Source organism: Filicampus tigris, chromosome 1 (assembly GCF_054856515.1).
Source record: "Filicampus tigris isolate MCC_2025a chromosome 1, RoL_Ftig_1.0, whole genome shotgun sequence".
In the NCBI taxonomy this organism is placed as follows: Eukaryota; Metazoa; Chordata; class Actinopteri; order Syngnathiformes; family Syngnathidae; genus Filicampus; species Filicampus tigris.
Genome location: NC_141217.1, coordinates 32,201,458 through 32,222,678, shown reverse-complemented (window position 1 = coordinate 32,222,678; position 21,221 = coordinate 32,201,458). Strand labels below are relative to the sequence as shown.

Genomic DNA, 21,221 nt, shown 5'->3' with positions numbered 1-21,221 from the left:
CAAACAGAGATTGAGGGTTTAGCAATATGGCCTGAAATTCATATCATGGTATTGATTGAATATTTTGGTACTGACAATAATCGTGAGTGTAAAAGTGTAAAAATCATAATGGGAATATTTCTGATTCTGATTCTGGGTTATTTAAATGTGAAAAGGTAAATATTTCCTGTTAAAAAGGGTCAGAAAGAGTCATATTCATTCTTTTCATTCAAAATGTGCATTTTCATGTAAACATGCTGCTCGGGTTAACAAATAAAAAAAAAAAGCTTTGCATAGCTGAATTAAATAAAAATAATTTTGAGACCTATTACTGTGTAGATCTCAAACTCAGTGCTCTGTGGTATAAAATAGTACAAATATAAGCAAAAACATTTTTGTATTTATACTTTCACCTGTTACCGTCACCCATTAGCGTCTGTTCTGAAATTCCTTCCTACCAATGCGCATGCGCAAAACCGCAATAAGCGTTTTCGTGGGACTTTTATCATTTTTTGTCCTACCTGTCGTACATAAGGTTAAAAGCGGTGAGTACTTATTATTTTCATTTTTATTGAGTCTTGTTTGACTTTTTCATTGCCTCAAAAATACTTTTAGCGTGTGATTTCTGACATAGCTTTTAAGAAACGTAGGTTTTGAGCATAGTGACCGCATTAATCACGCAGTGTATGTATACTACATTCAATTGTCAGGACGCACTACCTGCTTTCACCTCTGTGTAAGTATTTTATTAAGGGATTTTTTTTTAATTCTACTTACCAGTCTGCATCTAAACAAAACAAGCTGAAAGCACACGCTAGTATTTTGGCTGTCAAATTAGCCTACGGTAAGATGTTTTGCAAAGGGTAAGACATTTTGGCAGAGCAGGCTGTCAAATCAGCCTTTGGTAGGAAGTTTCGACAGGGTAGGACAATTTGGCAGAACACCAGTATTCGAGTGTGTGCCAAATTGCTAATGTAGCCGTCGTCTTATTTTATGTCTAGAGACGTATCAATTGTAATACACGTTTTCTGTTGATAGCTGCTGAGTCTCCAGACAAAACACGGTTCTAGCCAGACTCCTGTGAAACGTCTACTGTACACCTAAGCACTTAAAAGTATTTTGGGTCTTTCCCGACTCTGGAATTAGCATTCTTAGCGACTGCTCGTTCGCCTCCTTGGTGAAAGCGCTACTTTTTAGTAGGGTAGTTTATTTGTCACCGCGAAGGAAAGGGTCAGCATCACGCAGCTCCTTGCTGCTGTTGCGCACAGACTTACGTAAGATATAAATAAAGTCCACGCTGCTGCGCAACAAACAAGGTATTTTAGCAGATAGCACTGCCATGCAGCCGCGAAATACATGACTTTCGGGAGTATGGGTGAGAGCGGGAGCGTGATGTGGATGCAAAGTTTTTTTTCTTTTTACGCCAGCCCCTCTCGGGCACTGATTAGTGCGACCGGTCCACAGTGGCATGCCGCTGATTGATGAGCGTGGGGGATAACAGCCCTTTGGAAAAAAGGCAGGTTTGGTGATCTTGAAATCTCGTTGTCTGAAATCGCGATTTCGGTCCCAAAATGATAAATCGTTCAGCCCTACTGGACAGGTCGACTTAATTTGAGCTTTTGAATGCACATGTGCAATTGTTCGATGTTTCAGTACTTTTTGAGAGACCTTCTGTTCTCGAACTGACCATGCATGAATGGCTCAATACATTTCTTGGTTGAAATTGAAATGTGCTTTTCATCATGTTGTCCACGTTTTGACATCTAGAGACCAAGATCACGTCCAACAATTGAACCTTGGTCAAACAGGAATTGCCCACTACCTTAGAGTGTCAACAGCAGGTTGCAACAGAAAGACCCGGATGAGTCACAGAAAGGCATACAAGTGGACGTTCTTAATTGATAAGTGTTGTCAAATAGCCACTTGCAAAAAGTACTGAAACAATGAGCAGTTGGACATGTACATTCAGAAAGTTTATAGATTGTCAAACTTCACCAGTAAAGGTCATAGTGCATTTTAGGGTAACGCTCACAACAGTAATAAATACTGATTCGCCATCACTTCATTTCTTTGCCCTTGTGGCTCACCAACATTCTTTCTCTGCATTCGTGTGTAATTTAAGATGGGGCTGCAATTTGTTGTTTAGTATGCACACCCGTCTCTATTTTGTAATATTAAAAGGAACATTTTGGGACAGGCCTGCTTTTTGTCCTTATAGACTGATGCGTTGACATGTTAAGAGCAAGACAGTCTCGTTAATGTCATCAGCTCCCTTTAAGAGTGGGATGTCACTCGTTTTAAGTCATTTCATTTCCACGATGGTTGAAAACTAAATGCACAAAGTGGCGACCACGGGAAAATGAAAGCAAAACATTTTTCAGCAGCACAGGCTTCACATTGTGGGAGCATTAGCTTGTGTGATCTCTTCACAATAATTTGAAAGTTTTTTTCAAAAAACATTTCCTTCCATTACTTATGTGGTGGAAAGGCCGACATAAACTGGCTGTGCAGACTTTGGGGATGGTTGAGAAATGTCAGATGAGTGCAATGAAGGTGGCGTCCCAAAGTCATGATTGTGTTAAAGGAGCGTTGGCCGGCAGTGTGGCAGCTTAAAATCAAAGATTGTGGGAATGAAAGAGTGGGAAAATAGGAAGGAACAAATACAAACAGATGGACAGAGACACGGGTCCACTGAGGAATCTAGTGCGTGGTTTGCTACTAGATTTAAAGGTGACTCTCTCTGACGTTTGGTGGTAAACCGTCCAGCCTGTAAAAATGAATATAAGAGGAAAGAAGAGAAGAAACAAAAGAGACAGTTTGAAAAAGGGAACAAAGATAGAGATGAGAAACCCCACAATCACAAAAGCACTTGCAGCAAATGACGTTAACAAAAGTGACGAATGGGAACAACGGCCACAACGAGTCAAAGGGATGTCAGCATTTGTGACTGTCTACAAGCTACACCAGGACATTTGCTTTGCTCATTGTTCTTATATATTAAATATCATCAGCCTAATAGCATAATTTGCTAGAGTCATTTTTAACTTACAGTAGGGCTGGGCAATAATTCAATATCTATAGAAACTGTGCTCGATCTAATCAGAGCTGGGCATTCCGCCTGTGGGACGGACCGGTCCGTCTATCCGCCTCTAACGGATGCCCGTTTTGTAGGCGATAAACGATGAACGGAAAACTAAAAAAAAAAAAAATAGTCCGACTAAGCATTCTCATGTTACATTGGTTTAAAAAAATCATTAATGTTCGATAATGACGGCTAGGAAATATGTGTATAGTGAAACATTTTCAGCCATATTTTCTCCGGGTCCTGATTTTCAATAGTAAAAAAAGAAACAAAGAAAGAAAGAAAAACAATCAATATATATCGATATCGACCAATATGAACTACGTATATCGTAATATACTTTTCAGCCATATCGCCCAGCCCTAACCTAAAGTCAGAATACAGTATCAATAAAAAAGAACAGAGCTGGGCATTTCACCTAGCCGACGGACCGGTCCGTCTATCCGCCTGTGATGGAGGCCCATTTTGCAGGCGATAAACCGGAAACTTAAAAAAAAAAAGATGGAATAAGCATAAGAGGAGGTGGATTTTTGCCCGTCTATGTAATCGTCTATAACCTGACACATGATTATTGTTTCGTTTGATGCGGGTAAATGTTCTGCTTGATTTGTGTATTTTACATCAGACATGTTTTTGGTCAGCTAAACGGTCCTAATAGTGTGCATCGCGAGTGCTATTGTTAGACCGCGTGATGTCACATCGTGAACCGGAAGTCAACGCAGAAGCACTCTCGCAGACGACTCCTTTTATTACTGCTTGTTTTCTGCCAGTTTATCTCAGAAAATAACATGACGAGTAAACACTGCTGCTATGGAACTTGCAGAAACGACTCCAGGCACTATGACCGTCCACATAAGAAGGATGTATTCTTTATTTGTTTCCCAAAGCCAAAAACTCAAAGGGATAAAAGAGTTTGAAAGACCAATTTCATGGCAACAAGGTGAAGCCTTTCACCTTCATGTAGTAATAAACATTTAGTTGGGCTCCATATGGTCCTACCATCAATTGCCAGCCATTGCCTGCATCGAAGAGGTAAGTCATTTACATCATTTTCTTTCTTTTTTGCTTGGCGTTTGGCCCTACTCCGACGTCCTGACGAGGAAAAATGTAAAACCAGACTGTTTTGTACTACTGTGTCCAGTCACACTCTTGTGTGGATGAGGTACTCCAGGGAACTCCCCCGAACTTCCCATAAAGTACCAGCTCTCCGCAACAGTGCACAATCTGGTCGACTACGACGTTTTAATTTTTTTTTTTGGGGGTGGGGGGTGGTCGACGGAGGCGCTAATGAAAGCATGTTTAAAATCATAGATGGACCAACCGATAGACGATTACTATTTGATCCGGCTTGACAAAAAGGCGGATAGACGGATGGCGGAAGGGTACCCAGGCTGCGGACAGATGGTGATAAACATACCGGCAAATTTTATTAAAATGCCCACCTCTGAAAAACAGCAATGTGCTTTGTAAGACTAGTATTTTTTACTTAATGTCAGTGGAGCTTGTAAGTCGTCCAGGTCACGGAAGATTCAAACTAGTCAAACTTGTTTTGTTTTTTCTTCATTTCCCAAAGTGTTTAAAAATGACCAACCACCCCTCTCGTTCGGGAAAAAAAATCTTGATCAGAATGTACTTGATCGGGTCTGAATATTCCGAATGGGATAAAAAGGATTTGTGCGAGACAAAACCTACCTTTTCCAATGACATCAATTTAGCTAACAGCCAATCGCAGTGATCATTTGTCCTGACAGCCAGACCCGATTCTCCATATTGAATCGGCCGAACAAGCCCACTCCCCCCCCCCCTCTCTCGAAAGTGTGTGTTGTCCTACGTGTATCTTGGCACGTGAAGTTTGTCGTCCCGTCGGCGTGTTGGCCAGCATAGATGTTGTCAGAGGAGATAGAGCCTTTCAAGGAACACGGTTGTTGGGTGTGGACCTGCTCCGGGGTTGCACTACTCTGGTTGCTGGAGCCAGAGCTGCCGCTAAAGCGAGCGGAGCAGTCCGACAGCGCTGAGCTTTTAGCGGGGGATCCAGACGAACTGCCAGAACTTTCCCCTTGGCGGGATGAGAAAACAAAAGAAAACATTCCGATGTTGAATCATCACATCGACCCGCTGACCCTCTGCAAAATCCACACACCTTTTCTCTCTGCTGCGGTGGTGCTGAGATTGCTTTTGAGCTGCTGCACCATCGGGTTGAGCAATTTTCCAGCCTTGACTTTGTGTTTGCTAGCCCTCCGTCGACGGCCACAGGGAGGCGCTGCATGAAGCAGGCCCACGTTGGGGGGCAGGGATTTCCCCACCTCTTGGTACAGACGCTCAATTTCACTTCTCTGGAATGCCTGCAGTTCCGATATCTCCTTCATGTGTCTAGCCAAAATTGTAAAAAAGCACTGTGATATTATGCACATTTCCTTAAACAGGAAATCAACCCAAACATTTTTTTTTCAAGAATATGTTCCCAGCAAGCCCACGAGTTGAAACATGGCATTCTGATTAATAATGCGTTTGTGCAATATGAGTTAAGCATCAAAACCCACCCCTTTTTAGCCATCTCAGGGGGCGGCCATTTTGTAATTTCTGTCGACTGAAAATGACATCGCAACTGCTCAGGGCTCAGGCAATGACCAATCACGGCTCAGCTTCAGAAAACGGGTCAGCCGTGATTGGTCGTTACCTGAGCCCTGAGCAGTTGTGATGTCATTTTATGCCCCCTTAGCTAGCTAAAAACGGGTGGATTAACTACTTTTATGGGAGATGGAGGCTTATGAAAGGATTTGATGCAGTGTGTCCAACAAAATGAGCTGAAGTTCAGTGCCAGCCTTAGCTAAGTTTGATGCTTTTTGTAATTTTGCTGCAATGTGTTTGTATTATTTATTGATTGATTCTTGCAAATTGAGTGTTTTTTCTCATATCTAAAGTCGATCTCTGATGTCCTTTTGTCGGCTTTGCAAGATAATGTTTGGGTTGGAAATGACCATGAAGCCACTTTTCAAGCTATTTCCCTTGCTCTTAAACGCCTGTCCTTTTTAACGATTGTTTTTTTTCCATTAATATTCAAACATATTGAATATGTAAATAAGCTTTGCTCCAACTGGGTAGCTGTTCTCCTTAATTCAATTTTTCCAAGTCCCCCTCCATGGTGACGCCCGGCAACTTTGCGACCACCCAAAGGGCACCCTGAGAGTTTTTCCACAAAGTAATTTAAGCATTTTTTTGCTAAACTCCTTTGAAGTTAACAGCTGATCCAAGTTTTAGCTTTGCAAATGATGCAGGCGCATTGTTGCCGTCAGACTTTTTCCCCAAGTGGAGTGGGCGTGTAGCAGCCGCCGGGTGGACAGGTACTTGATTGATGAGTGAAGAATTGATGTCACGACACTATATTCAATTCCGCAGTTTTGCAGGCCTTTTCCTTTAAAAGGCTATTGCATACGAACGACAAACCATATAGATGTTAAACTTAAACCAAGTCACATACTAATTTTGACCTGTTATGCATAAAAAAAAAAAGAAAGAAATTGGATTTTGATTGTTTGGGACATCCCCCAAAAATTCTGATCCAAATTATGCAGCAGTTACTGTAGTTACAAAAAAAATCCTCATCTACTCTCGGAGACCAGTAGTAGCTGTTGCGCTACTTGGCAGACACACTTGTGCGTTATGTGTGTATGTGTGTGTGTGTGTGTATGAATGAATTTACTTTTCTCTCAGCTTCTGAAGTTCTTTCTTCATGTCTGCATCCTCAAATTCGGAGTCATTGTCACTACTGATGTAGGAAGACGGCGCATGTCCTGTAGAAGGCGAAGGAGCGTGTCCGTTCATTTCCAACGGACGTCGGCTTAGCGAATCAGAGCTCTGCTCACTTTTACTCCGACCAGAGCGCTTCAGAAAGGCCACCGCTCTCTTGACGAGCTCGCTACCGCCGTGCTCAGCCCGGGCGTGGGGGCGCCCTGCTGGAAGAGTTTTGCCACTGCCGCTGTCCTCGTCCGCGGAGTCCGAGTGGCGGGAGCGGCGGTGGCTCGGAGCGCTGATGGTTACAGCTCGGGGCAAATGCTGTGGCGTGACATCTGGGCTGGACGTGGGGGTAGCCTGGTAGAAGTTGGGCGGGGCGGAGAAGCGGTTACTACAACGGGGTCTGATTGTGCCTGGACTTTCAGGATCGGCCGAGGATCTGCCAGCAGTCGCGCAGCCATTTTTTATTCTATCCAGTCTATGATCCCCGCTGTGTGACCCTTGAGAACAATCAGAGGGCGTGCTGTGGCTACTCTTGCTTTTTTCCACATTTGGTGCCGTGGGTGTTATCTGAAAGAAAGACATTTCCAAAGTTTCCATTGGATAGAAAGAAAATCTTATCAGACAATCCTTAGAAGACATCAGGTAGTTGGGCGTTTGATATCCTTGGTTGGAAAGGGGCAAAATCGAGACAAAAACAGCCCTTCTGTCTTTATGTGTGTACCAGGCCTTAATTCCGACTCACTATAAATGGATTTTGAGTGGACGTATTAGGAACTATCTATGTCCACAAGTTGAAGTGGCCGTCCCAACCAGATTCAGCATTTTCACAGATGCATCATTTTTGGGAAATCTTATCACATTGCTAATCAAACAGAAAATGGCAACTACGAGATGACTAAATAACATTTAACTGACCCGACTGACATAAAGATGGATACACTCTTACTTGAAATTTGCTTTTTGAGTTGTGTGAAGCAGCACCGATGGTCACGGCTCCTTTGTTCGAATACCCATCAGCAGCTACATGAGAAGAAACTTGTAATAACGGTCAGGCAAAGATAGTAAATACATTAAATAGGGAAACATTGCCTACCTGCCAAAACACCACCACAATCTGGGCTTTCGGGAATCTGCGACTAAGAGGAAAAGAGAAGTACAGCACGCATGCACACAATTAAGTCGCCAGCAGAGCAGAGGATCGTAAAGCAGTAAAATAATACAGTATGTACCAGTGTTGTTTCCGTCAACGATGACGAAATTATTTTGTTAACGCCCCTTGTTTTCATGACGATAACGAGACGATGCCGCCCGCCGCCGACAACCGAAGCTGCGTTGCAAGTGCACGGCAGCTACCAACCCCACTGGCTGCTCCTCTCAGTCAGCCCCTCTGCTCGCTTCAGCCGGCAAAAGCGCAGGCCCCGGCGGCGGCGACTCAAGACATTCACCGAGCCCTCCCCACCACAGCTGCGGCAGCAGTCACCCCTCGCGGGGTCAGTGATCCTGCCAGGGCCGGCCCGGCGAGCTCATTCGGTCGACGCCTAGTCAGAGAACTGATGCGACGCGGCTCCGGTCCCAAAGCCAGAATGTACGTCTAATGCCAACATTGAGTCAACAAGTTCAAAATACTAATGCACATACCCAGCTAAGATTTTTAGCTTAACAGCTGCTGCATATACATACATACTGTGCATATACATACAGCCTACTGTTCTATAGACTGTTTAGATTAGATAATTTTTTTTGCTTGCCCTCAAAAATGCATCGCTGTGTTTGTCATATATATATATATATTTTCTTTCTAAAGAAAGACATTAGGTTAGCCCATCAATTGGGTGTTCAGTAGCTATTATAGCTATTTTTAACTGAAATTGTCTAAAACTAGACAAAAACTTTTTTGAGTCTTTTACAACTAGACCTAGACTAAAAACTTAATTTTTTTAGTTTTCGTTGACTAAAGCTAGACTAAAACACGAATAAGAATGACTAAAATGTGGCTAAAACTAAAAAGTATTTTTGCCCAAAAGACTAAGACCAAGACTAAATCTAAAATGCCTGCAAAAAACACCACCGTTATGTACTCTCCCCATAAGGTCACAATAGTCATTAGCGCCCAACCAATATGGGATTTTTGGGGTCGGTAACAATATTGGGGGCTAAAAAAAGATGATATTTCATAAATCGGCCAGTATCAATATATGAAATATGAACATTGATGTACTTAGGATATTCTCTGCATAAACACAAATTGTTATAATATCCAAAATATAATTCCAGTCAAAGAAGCAGAACGGACGAATCTATGCATAGTTCAAAAAAAAAAAAAAGTTGTTATATCGGTTACATAGTGACCCGTGTCAATAAATCAGTGTAATACTATTACGCTCTAAAGTTGATTCAGTGAATCAGTCAAACTCACACACACACGAAGAGTGTTTGAGCTTACCAAAAGCTCCTCCTGTTTCTTGGGCAGCGGCGCCTCGCCGCTCCGACCATCCGTGACGGACATCGAGCCGAGTGCTTCCGTGGCGGCGGTTTGCGGGTCAGCCGCGGCGCCGGAAGGCTGCAAAGGAGCGTGTTCCTGGTAAAGCAGATTCCTCAGCTTCTCATCCAAAGTCTTTATGGTGCGATCAGCAAACTCCAGCCGGCGCGGCCCCTCGCCGTCTGACTCCCCGGGACCCGACGGACCCGAGGTCTGATGTGCCGGACTCTGAGGTTGGGAGGCGACTGACGCTGCCGGCGGCGCGGGCGCCGGGTAGGGTTGCTGGAGGACCACCGACGGGTGAGCGGCACGCTGTAGGGGGAGCTCTCCAGTAGGACTTGCCTTTTGATTGATTGGATGACTGTTTTGCGCAGCCAAAGGGGCAAACTCCACCTCATCAACAGTCTTTACATCCAACGAGACCGGCGGCACGAAAGCACAGCACGGGATGTCGCTTACTATCGACACGGCTGAAACGCAAGCGTCTTCAACGGGAAGGCCCACTCCTTTTCCGCTGTTTTTTTCTTGACCAACAGCGGACTGCGGCTGCTGGACATGGCAAACGCCGGCGTTTTGGTCTTGACGTTGCACCGAGGGGCCTCGTGAAGACAAAGACGGAAGAGCTGTCGGCACAGCTTCGACTGACAGTGAGCCAGACTTTTCACATTCTGAAAAATATCAAAGGAAACAGAGCTGAGGCCATGAAAAAAAGGGATGAAGTCCGTTTTCTTAGTCGCTATTACGTCATTTCTTCACATCAAGCTCTGTGAGGTACAGTCATGAAATTATCATTCACTGCTGCCTTCGTTGCTGCATCATTGCTCTCTTATGTAAGTTCCCCTACCACAGAAGAAGAGCACTAAAGGGCTGCATTGGGCCTCTTAGTGCAACAATACAGCATAAATGTATCACTTTTTTTTTTCTAAAGATGATAAAAAAGGAAAAGCTCAAATAAAGAGAAATGGGCGGATGTTCAGAAAGACCGATGACTCCTCAACAGCGGGCAGCACGCGCGTCTGGCATACATACGTACCCCGGTCAGTTGAACTGTGACACGGAGTCTTGTCTTGGTCTTGGACCGGTATCTCAGCAACTGGGCAGATTATAAACCAACGCTTGCCAGTGTGAAGGACTGCCAAGGACAGAATGAAAGAATTGACGTTATATAATGCATTGCTCAAATGCCAGATTGTTGTTATCTAAAACAATGAAACCTAAATAAATGATTTCAAAATGTTTCCATCATTAAATGCAGAGGTGGGCATTTCGTCTGACCGACAGAGCGGTCAGTCTGTCCACAGACGCCCGTTTTGCTGACGACAGACGGGAAACTTAAATATAAGATGGACTAGACACAGACGTGAGTGGATTTTCGTCCATCTGTGTAATCTACACTAACCTGGTCACGGTTATCAACGGACCTCACAGTCCATCATTGACTGACGCCCGTTTTACTGACGAGAGACGGAAACGCGACCCAGACTGCATTGACTATATATGTCCAGAAGGTGGCGGAATGCACCAAAGAGAGAATCATGAGCGAGTCAGGCTGACTATTAATGAGCCAAGAAGTAATAAAGTAGCTTTGACTACGGAGACAGATTTACAGAGAAGTTCTTGTGAGTTAAGTTTTACATTTCTATTTTTATTTTTGGAAAGAGTATGGTTAGGAGGTTGAGACACTGTATTTTGCAGGCCCACACACTCCACTTCAGAAGGTGGCAGTAATACAGAAGCAGTTGTTTGCCAACTGCTAAAAGACAATAGAAGAAGATAAAGAAGTACAAGAAGAAGAAGAAAATTAAGATGAATTAGCAGAAAAAAAATTCATTTATGAATATGAACTTTGTTTCGGTTTGCACAAGGACTAAAGAATATGATCATAATGTATCGACAGTCGCCACGTTATTAAATCAGTTCTTTACAAAACGCCAGGCAAAAAACACTTCTGACAGAGAACATGAACCAAAGAGGGCAAAAAGCGATGAGGACAGCAATTAAAAGGTAAAAGACCGTCATTTTTATTCTTTACTCTATTCTTTGTTTTTTACATTATGCACAACTCTCATTTATTGTGCAATAATCTAATTGTAACATGTATTTGTTACATGTTTTGATGCATTTTTATTCTTTATAAAACATTAATGTCTGAATATTGGGGGGTTTGGAACGGATTAAGGCATTTACGTGGAAAATACGTCCCTACTTACAAAATGTTCTACTTAAGAAATGTCTTCCAGAACCAATTAATTTCGTAAGTAGAGGTACTACTGTACATTCTTGTGGAGTACATACAAGCAAATGTCTCACCGTTTTGTTGGTAGCGCTGTGGCGTGCTGGGGACACAAGACTTCATTCCCTAAATAGGAGAACAGGTTACTAGAAACAGATTGTACACGTGACACATCCCATTTAACCTGTAGCGGCCGATACACACAAAGATAATTGGGCTGATTTTGAACTCCATTATCTCCATTCCGACCAAAATTGACCAGCAAAGGCGTTTTACTACGGCCTTTTCAGCTTCTTTCTTACTACTACAACTACTACGTGTACTGTACTATTTATTTTCTGGCAGTCTGGGTGTACTTTGGCTCTCACAGATCAGCCTGTGTACTGTCACAAGATTACATTAAGTGTATGTTTTTTTTTTTCAATGCATTCATAATGGGCATCAATTATACACAGATTTTTGCTATTCGTGGGATGGCCCAGTCTTAGAGGTGCGGAAGACACAATGGGGAGAGGCGGGGTTTTGGTGAAGCAGGTGTCTTACTACTGGCTTAGAAAAAGAACCACCAAAATAACATATTTCATAAGAAATTTGATCGCCACTGTGCTCAAGGGAATATATCATCATGTATATGCCAAGAGTAAATTGTAGAAATCTTAAAAACACTGGGATATGAGATCTTGCAAAACTTTTTGTTACCACCCTCCCTTAAAATGAATTGAAAAATTGTTGAACAAACAATTTACTGGCTTCTGATTTCAAAAGCAGTTATCTATCAATTTGTTGTGTATATGTGATAATATAAGGCCATCATACATTTATATGGGTTCACAGTCATGATGACCCTCCGAGGGCAACCATAACTACGATGTGGCCCACGACAAAAAAATGACTTTGATTTAAACACTTATTACACACACTGTAGTACGCAGAACAGTGTGTGGGACATGCTTAAAAGACACACTGTACATTCAATGAAAAAAATGGTACGTACGAAATAAAGGAAACATTACGAGAATGATCATGGTACTGGGATGTGCACAAATGTTTTGCAAATCATTCGACCTGTGTGTTTCATTATTGTGCTACATTTTCATGACGACTGAATGTTTCTGATGCAAACATCAAAGGAATGTCCTCGTGATACTGACACATATGAAAACACGTGCCATTTTTTTACAGCCGCGTATCAGATGTTAAAAAAAAACATTTGTGCGCATCCCGGGCCTAAGCAAAGCAGGACCATAAGTGTTAATATGGGGCCTATCTCACTGGCTCAGTCTAGTGTCTCAAGCATCATCATGGAAATGTCGCAATTCATCTCCTCGGTCTCTGAGACCTCGCAGAAATGTCTCCGCAGTCACGGACAGAATCGGTCTTGGCAACATCTCCAAGACCTGCTGGAGACAGTTGAAAAAGTCTCCTTAAGGTCTTTGAAAAAAAAAAAAAAACCCTTGACTAAATTTCCCACGACCTCTCTAGACTTGAGGAGAAGTCCCCGAGACTCGAGTTGCCATCATGGGGCCAACTTGTCTCATGCAGGCCAGTGAGATAGAACCTTACGGGGTTAGGGCTCGTCTCACCTCCACTTGCATCGTGACAGCTCCTTCAATCGTGGGACTGCTCGCCTGGCCGGAATTTCTCTCTGCTTCTGCGTCTTCACTCAACAACTCCTCAGCCTTGTCTACGATGTCCTTGAGCTGCTCGATGAACACTTCCTTCTCTAAGTGTAGGATAAAATCATTCTCCACCTGAGAGGATGGTTGGTAAATGGCTTGGTTGCACCGATCTTCCCAATTTCACATTATGCTCCCAGTGCTTCAAGATAAACAGACTACACAACATATTGTGAATGGGAATACTAGCTCATGAACGACATCCACTTGGTGATGACGCCCGTCCCTAACTTACTGTACATACGTGGCAGTGTGCTCCCACATACCATGTAAGTTGCAATCTCTTCAGGCGCGTCTCCGTCCAGGTCAAATTTAAACGTGACCATTTTGTGATTGTGCGTTTCCAGTTGGCACTCCACCATCTTATCCCCCGTGTTGCATACCTGCAATCCGAGGGAAGCGCATTTGCAGTTACTGTGAACAAGACACATGGCTACTGGAAGACGTTTTTGGGCCACTCACGTTTAGCATGCTGAGCTTTGGCCTGCTAATCTTCTCTTGGCGAGACCGAGTGCGTGTTGACCTGCGGTGGTGTTTGCGGATTCTACCCTGGCCTTTACCTCCATGTGTCCCCTCATAGCCGTCACTCATCTCCTTCCCTGACGTGGCATCAGAGTTGACACTGGTTTGAAGGAGAAAACAAAGACCAGTATTTGGTTGGTATTAGTTTTTCATCAGTACTCAACTTCTGGCAAACATCTCTTTGGTTTATTGTCTCTCATTGAAGAAAATGGCATGATATCTGCAATTAAGGAGGTATGAAGAAAACAAAATCGCTAATTAGTGGCTTGTGATGAGCAAATATGGCAGATGAAGAAGAAAACTGGTTGGTACCTCTCATAGCTTTGTCCACCAGTGTGTTTTTCTACAGCCTGATCCTACAGACAGGAGAAAATCCAGAAAAGGCAGAAATAAACTCCCACAGAATACAATCAAGACTGTGTGTTAACTGCGTGGTGTTCAATTCAATTCCAGAGTTTCAGCAAAAACTACATGAGCTGACATTTCTGGCTTTTAAAAAATCTATTATACGAGTAAATGGCCAGAAATGTCTTGTGTAGTCGCACTTGATGTCCATTGTTCACGTATCAAAATTCAGTGCCTGTCTAAATGTACGGTGCTGACCCACTGCCTCCAGTGCTCATTGAAATGTGGACACGTGCCAGGTGGCAGCAAGCTTCAAGATTTTCATCATCCTCCCCAAAAAGACGAGGATCACTGGGTGACGACGATGACTCTGTCCTGCCTCAAAACCATCACGTACCAACTCGTGGAACTTTTACAGTTCACGTACAAGTGGAAACTCTATGAACTGAGCATTCCATTGCACTCTGCGATGGAACATATACTCAGGATTTGTGGATTTCAACAATGCCTTCAGCACCATCATCTAGGCTCAGCTCCACAACGCCGACAGTATTTTAATTTTGTAAATCAGATGATGGGTTTCCAGAGACATTTTTGTCTTTTTGTGTGGGGAGAGAAATGGCCTTGCTGGTATGATAAGCCTATAGAAGGTGTGGTCCAAAAACGCCTTCAAATTAGAATTAAACAGTCTAATCTGATAATTTCTCAACATATCTCCTGTACCCTTTTCCATTCATCTGCTACCCGGGGAAGCTCTGCTCCAATTGGCTGACAAGTTTCAGTTCAATATATCGACCAATAAACTTATACGGGCCAATATCCCGAAAGCTTTTCCAAGTCGACGTGCCAAAATGACCGTGATGTTTCCAACGGATAGCGGAAATGATATATTATTGGCGAGCAGAGCTGTAGAATAGCTCATGTACGTCAGTCATCATTGTTCTTTGCTGACTTCATTTGTTGTGGAGGATTTAAACGGGCATTTTAAGTGCTCATTCCATGTTTTTCAGAAAATTCCACAACGATGGCAGCCACTTGTCACATTGCTGTTGACAGATGAACGTGGCTGACGGCACTTGCGGGTGGATTCCCATGTCTTGCAGCTCTTACACTTCACCCATACATTGGACATTGACCATATAAAACAGGGGTGGCCAACCACTCAAAGGCAAAGAGCCACAATTTTGATTGTGTTGCCGCAAAGAGCCAGCATAGACATACACTTGGTACCTTGATTGTCGAATGTAATTTGTTCCATCGCCACGTTCAAACAAGACCTCCACACACACACACCGTATTGCTCACTTTGTGTAAAATATACATTTTTCGAAATTATATTTTTATCAGACAAACCTGCTGTATCAATATCAAAAGTTCATGGTGGTATGATATTTATTGCAATACTGTGTAAAATCTCACACTGCAGTAAGCCTCACTGTATTGCTGGAAAGTTCACAGTACACGGTCTGGTCAGCAATTTGACAGTATCATATTTCTTATTTTTAGCATTTGAAATGTGATACTGTCTACTAACAGTGATTTCTTTGCTTATCAAGTCATAAACACTGTGAATAAAGGCAACAGGTATAGAAAAAGCCAAGTAACAATAAATAAAATAATCACCTTGTTTGTTTCTTATTTTATGCTTAATGAGATGGTTAAATTTGGAGGGCAACTTATCTCTGATGTGTTGTCCGAGGCAAGGGGTGGAAGTCGGGCGAAGTGGAAATCTCAATCACGGAAACACTGCTCCCCGCCAGACGACGGTAAGTCGCGGTGACATATCTATTTTTATTTTAATCGGAAGATAATGTACTGGCAGATAATGGATTTTGTTTACATAGCTCCGCGGGAGAAATGTCGCCAGGCAGCCAATCATCACTGCATTTCTTGAGATGTGTCAAATAATCACGTGGATTATGCAGCCAATCGCGTGCCTGTATTGCGAATAGAGGCACCCGATTGGCCGAACCCGGAAGTGAGGTGCTGAAATGCCATAATGGTGAGTAAAATTACATTTCAAAAAGAACAGCTTATTATTTTGCAGCGAAACAAGACCAGGACGATAGCAAGGAACTTTTACTGCACCATTCCGTGCTCCTCACCCCCCACCGCATACACAATAATGGGGTTGACGGCGTGCTGCGCCCAGCTAAGCTCGTGAGCACATGAAACCGGCGAAAGAGCTGCATGAGACTCGCGGTCCGCGGGCTGGCCAGGCCTGATATAAAACACGCTATAAGCTAAACTTCAAAGTGCAGGACCACCTGCAAAGTCAGTCATCAAAATAATCATGAGAAAAATCTGGAACCTTACATCTGTGTTGGCCTCAGCTGGACCTGCATCTCCTGTGGCAACCTTGACCTGCTGCTGTGTCAGACTGGAACTTGCCAAGCCACAAGAAGCCCTCTGAGACTCGGGGGGATGAAGAGGCGGAACGTGGCTCGGAATTTCCTTCTTCCCCGATTGGCCAGTGGCGACAGCCGTGCCCTGGTCTGAGTTATTCTGCGCAGGTATGGGCAAGTGTGTGGACTGCGTGAGAAGGTTCATCTGGACAAGGTCAGGGTGGCCTGCGATCAACTTCTGAGGGAAAGAAGAAAAAAAACAATCAGGACTATGTACAAGAAACTGAAGCACACACACATACACACCCACAGTACCATTTTTTTTTGTGTGTGTGTTAAATTCAGCACTTAGCCATCATCATATTTACCTGCGTGAGTGCACTGCCGTTTGTGGGCGGGTGTGTGTTGGGAGAGAGGGCGGCGTGTGTGTATATGGGATGTGCAAATGAAGGTTCTGACTCATCTTGCACACCCTGCTGCCGAGCAACGGCAACGTGAGCATTTGGAGATGCGTGTAAGGGCATTTGAGCCAGCACAGGTGAAGGGGGAGCTTTGAGCAACACTGGGACGGATGTAACTAACACATTTTCAATGAGAATCGGGGAGAGTGGAGAGACAGACGGAGTCATGGGCAGAGTATGTCCAGCAGAAAGGAAGACATGGTTGAGAGAAGAAGAAGATGCTGAAGAGTGAGGGGCAGTGTGCGAGTGAGGGTGGGAGGATTCACAGTCAGTAACAGCTGCCATCACCTGGACAGACGGGTACTGTGAACAAAATTCAAGCAGAAAACCAAAAAGACAATGGAAGGAAGAAAATCATATTGTCTACAGAAGAAATGACTTTGTTTTCACTTAACAGCTATGTACACATTAGAAAGCCAGGAATTCACAAAGAAGGAACACAAACAGGTGAGGAACAACATGAAAACGGTAGAGTGGACTACCTGAGATGAGGGTGCTGCTGGTGCTAGTGAGGTTGAAATCGGGAGCGGCTGCACCTTGTGATGGACATCCGGTTCAGGGAGTGGCTGCTGAACGCAAATGGACTGAGTTGGGAAACTGCACGCTGAGTCGGGGGGATTCGGTCCCTGGTTCGAGCCATCTTGTCCAACCATCCCAACCTAAAGAAAGAAAAACAAAAAAAAGACTGTGGTAGGACACCCAGTGCTTACAGCTAAAAAGTACATGCATTTGTAAACAAAATGCACGATTGATAATGAGCAGGATGTGGCACCATGTACAAAATTCCTTTCCAACTCTACCACAGTACACAGACAGTACAGTATGGACACATTTGGACTCAAATGAACCCTTCACTGTTTTAGGCATGAAAAGAGTAGAAAAGTCACCTTTTTACTCAGGTGAGTAGCCTGGCTATGTGGGGAATGGGGAACTCCTCCACAGGTCTGAGGCGTAGTAGTTGACTGCCCGGGCACGTACGGACTCTGAGCAGGAACGGCGTTGACGGCACAATGTGTAAAGCTGACATCGGGTAAGCTAGAAGTAGAATACTGGTGATTTGTGGTTGCTGTCTGGTCCTGTTGCACTTCAGACTGGGATGCATCCTGGCTAGATGGTGGAACGGCGATCTGCGCGGGATGGCGGCTTTGCGGCTGAGAAGCAGGGCTGATTGCTTCCTGTTGACTTGGAGAATGGTGAAGCGGCTGTGACGTGATTTGTTGGTGTACGTTTTGCATTGCCTCGTGGCCGCGCTGGAGGTGTGTCTGAACGCAAGCCTGAAGCCCATTTTGCCTTTGCTGCATCAAGCACTGTTGGTGCTCTTTTTGAACGGGCATCTGCTGGCTATTAAGATGGGATGCAGAGCTCTTCTGCAGACCAGTTTGGGCCCCAGCTGAAAGCAGTACGACGCTACTGGAAGCGTGTGTCAAATGACACTGGGCCATGGCCGTCATAGTTGAAGACCCACACGTAAGAGGGAAACTTTGTTCCGCCTGCTGTACCGGTGGAGTCGTGTTGGTGGCTGTCGTCTGTGGCTGATAACCTGACACCGTGTAAGTCTGCTGCTGGACCGAAGCGTCGCAGTTCAAAGTTGCTTGCTGTGGTTGGTGACCTTGAATCTGGTAGCACTGTGCCGCTGCGGAAATACCCGGAGGTTGGTAGCAATCGTTGGCTGCAGGATGGGGGTTGACTGAGCATGAACTGGACTGACTTAGGGTTGCGGCACTGGGCTGACATGCGTACGGTGGAGCAGGCTGGAGGTATTGGTGAGATGGGAGCTCTGCTGCTTGATTCTGGTGACCCACGGAACAGGCCTACAGACACAAAAGCAGGAAGCTACCATAAATTAGATTGTACTGGTCAATCTCTTCAGTACATTCATGGACACAAATATACAAAGACAACGCAAGCACACTCAAAATCAGGACAAAACAGAAAAGAATCACTTTGCCAAGAAAACGTAATCTACTTCAAGGAGCCAGTAAGGCAAAACAGAAAGTTGTTATCATCTGTGTGGATGGTAGAGAAAAGTGGTGAAAGTTAATCAGCAGGTGGATATGACCTGTTAGAGAATCAACAACAAACCGTTCTTCTCTATTATTAGCAGTCTGATTATCCTTTTAAGGATTGTGTTCGGTTATGGGAGCCTAGGAAGCAAGCAGGACCCAGATGGTGGATCGCAGATCCAGGGAGGAATCAGCGGGTCTACTACTTCGACCTACCACTCCAATCGCAGCGGCAATGTGCTGCTCTCTTGCAAAGGATCTATCCTCGCAGACCTGGACGGATTCCTTTTCCCCACACAAAGTGGCCCTCGGGAGATGATTCTTCAGGCTGCCGTCTGGAGTAGTAAAGGGATTCCTGTGGGAAGCTGAGGAGTGAACGGAGTCGTGCTGGGCAGAAGCAGTACGACATGGTGTTCCTTTTCGATTGATAATATTTAACAGGGACTTCTGTAGCAGGAGGAAATCTGAACTATCACTTGAACCTTTCAGATGTCCCAAGGTAGGGCAAGGCATCGTGCCCACTGAGGACAGTGTCCGTTTGGACTCACATGGACAGTGTGGCACATCAGAAGATGCAAAGCGTCCAACTACTCTCTGGTGGTGATTGCTACACGTTAAACTGAGGAGACCGCTGATGTCAGAGTGTCTGCGGACCCTTGACGCAGGAAGCCTCACATTCCCGTCGGCAGCCTCTGATGATGGATTGAGACATCGCTCTCCAATGCTATCCAATAACAACGGTTGGGAAGCTTCGACGTGATGTTGCTGTTGATTTGTAGGACTGATGCGTGTCAGAGAGAGTTTGGAGGCGCAGAATTGAGCTACTGGCTCAACGTCGTATGCGTCAATAACGGGAGCGCTTCCTCTGCGGACCGCTGCTCCAAAACAAGTACCGCGGTCCGGGCTGAGCGCGGCCCCCCGCACTTCGGCTTCGGTTTCACACGAGTGAGGTCGATCCGTCGGAAAAGCTTTACCTGACTGCCACTGATTGGGAAGCGAACCAAAAGGCAAAACACATGTTTATCACAATTAGCAGCTCACAAAGACAAAACATCTTGCTAAGCCACACTCAATGAACAAGAGCTGTTATCCATTGAAAACCACACTTTGACAATTTGGATTTTGGATTATGCATAGTTTTCACTCACTGTCAAGACAATCAAAACAACCAATGAAGTGTCCATCAAATGCTTACGGGGGCTCATTGGTTTATGATTGAGTTTGGTTCCTACCGTAAAAGTAACTTTACCATGTAGGTAAAACAAACAAAAAAACCACAAAGAAAACTTAGTGGAAATCAATCCAAACACATTTTTTGTTCCCAACAGGCCCACTAGTTGAAACATGGCATTCTGGTTAATATTGCATTTGTGGAAGATGAGTTAAGCAGCAAAATCCACCTCTTTTTAGCCATTTCAGGGGGTGGCCATTTTGTCACTTCTGTCGACTGAAAATGACATCACAACTGCTCAGGTCTCACGTAACAACCAATCACGGCTCAGCTTCAGAAAACAGGTCAGCCGTGATTGGTCGTTACCTGAGCCCTGAGCAGTTGTGATGTCATTTTCAGTCGACAGAAGTCGTCGGACGTGACAAAATGGCGCCCCCAGAGATGGCTGAAAATGGGTCTTTTTCCACAAACGCAATATTTATCAGAATGCCCTGTTTCAACTAGTGGGCTGGCATAGAACACATTCTTGAAAAAAAACGTTTGGGTTGACTTCCACTTTAAGGATGCTAAAAAAAAAGTGGCTAGCAGCTACCCGCTAAGCTAGCGCCCCATATAGGATGGCAAGAGCTGTTGGATTTCTTTTAAAATCAGTTTAATAGGCGAAAATGACTGCACACTTTGATGACAATACCCTAACACAGTTGCTGTTGCTACTGATCATTTTTTTACAAACCAGGCTTACCCACATGTGCTTTTTTTAGCCTGTTTTAGCTGTTTTTAAAATTGCTACAGTGGTTCAGACATCACTTTGTCTCATAGCCCAAAATCTCACTTACTAATGTTTCTAAAGAAGAAAATACAGTTTGCTGCTTTTCACAGTTTAAATTCAGAGAAAAAAGATATTGATTTTCTAAAAATGAAAACCAATAGGCCATTCAATGTTAAGTGAAATGTGTTATTTTCTCTTGGGTATTTATAATTGTTCTTTAACTCATTCTATCCCAATGACATATTTATGTCATTTCACAATGGGTCTGAAAAAGTCTAGTACTGAATGAGTTAACCAAGCATATATATATATGCATATATATTGATCTGAAAACCAAACTATTCGATAGCTGCAGCCCGATAAGAAAGTAAAGGGTATGTGTAAATGATATGAAAGGTGCCTAACACCCACACCTTTTAAG

General features: G+C 44.0%; 1 protein-coding gene and 1 long non-coding RNA gene across 10 annotated transcripts in view; one reads left to right on the top strand and one right to left on the bottom strand.

The window, feature by feature from the left end:
- LOC147153612 (serine/threonine-protein kinase WNK2) overlaps positions 1–21,221 on the bottom strand; it is a 44,882-nt gene that overhangs the window by 4,417 nt on the left and 19,244 nt on the right. For 2 of the 9 annotated variants that reach the window (XM_086033154.1, XM_086033203.1), the window contains exons 10-26: positions 17,745–18,668; positions 17,340–17,516; positions 16,765–17,160; positions 16,368–16,634; positions 14,019–14,062; positions 13,647–13,806; positions 13,451–13,567; positions 13,092–13,259; positions 11,586–11,634; positions 10,309–10,407; positions 9,240–9,943; positions 7,890–7,932; positions 7,743–7,816; positions 6,762–7,363; positions 5,202–5,431; positions 4,893–5,117; positions 2,648–2,746 (exon numbers count right to left, since the gene is read on the bottom strand). In XM_086033154.1, the coding sequence (XP_085889280.1) occupies positions 2,648–2,746; positions 4,893–5,117; positions 5,202–5,431; positions 6,762–7,363; positions 7,743–7,816; positions 7,890–7,932; positions 9,240–9,943; positions 10,309–10,407; positions 11,586–11,634; positions 13,092–13,259; positions 13,451–13,567; positions 13,647–13,806; positions 14,019–14,062; positions 16,368–16,634; positions 16,765–17,160; positions 17,340–17,516; positions 17,745–18,668 (4,378 nt within the window). Of the gene's footprint in view, positions 1–2,647; positions 2,747–4,892; positions 5,118–5,201; positions 5,432–6,761; positions 7,364–7,742; positions 7,817–7,889; positions 7,933–9,239; positions 9,944–10,308; positions 10,408–11,585; positions 11,635–13,091; positions 13,260–13,450; positions 13,568–13,646; positions 13,807–14,018; positions 14,063–16,367; positions 16,635–16,764; positions 17,161–17,339; positions 17,517–17,744; positions 18,669–19,076; positions 19,845–21,221 lie in introns of all 9 variants that reach the window. The other 7 variants (XM_086033183.1, XM_086033193.1, XM_086033231.1 and 4 more) reach the window with 6 other exon arrangements.
- LOC147153613 (uncharacterized) lies at positions 428–10,412 on the top strand. The gene is made up of 4 exons (XR_015087112.1): positions 428–524; positions 8,197–8,381; positions 9,267–9,575; positions 9,650–10,412. It is a non-coding gene; the product is annotated as an uncharacterized LOC147153613 (long non-coding RNA).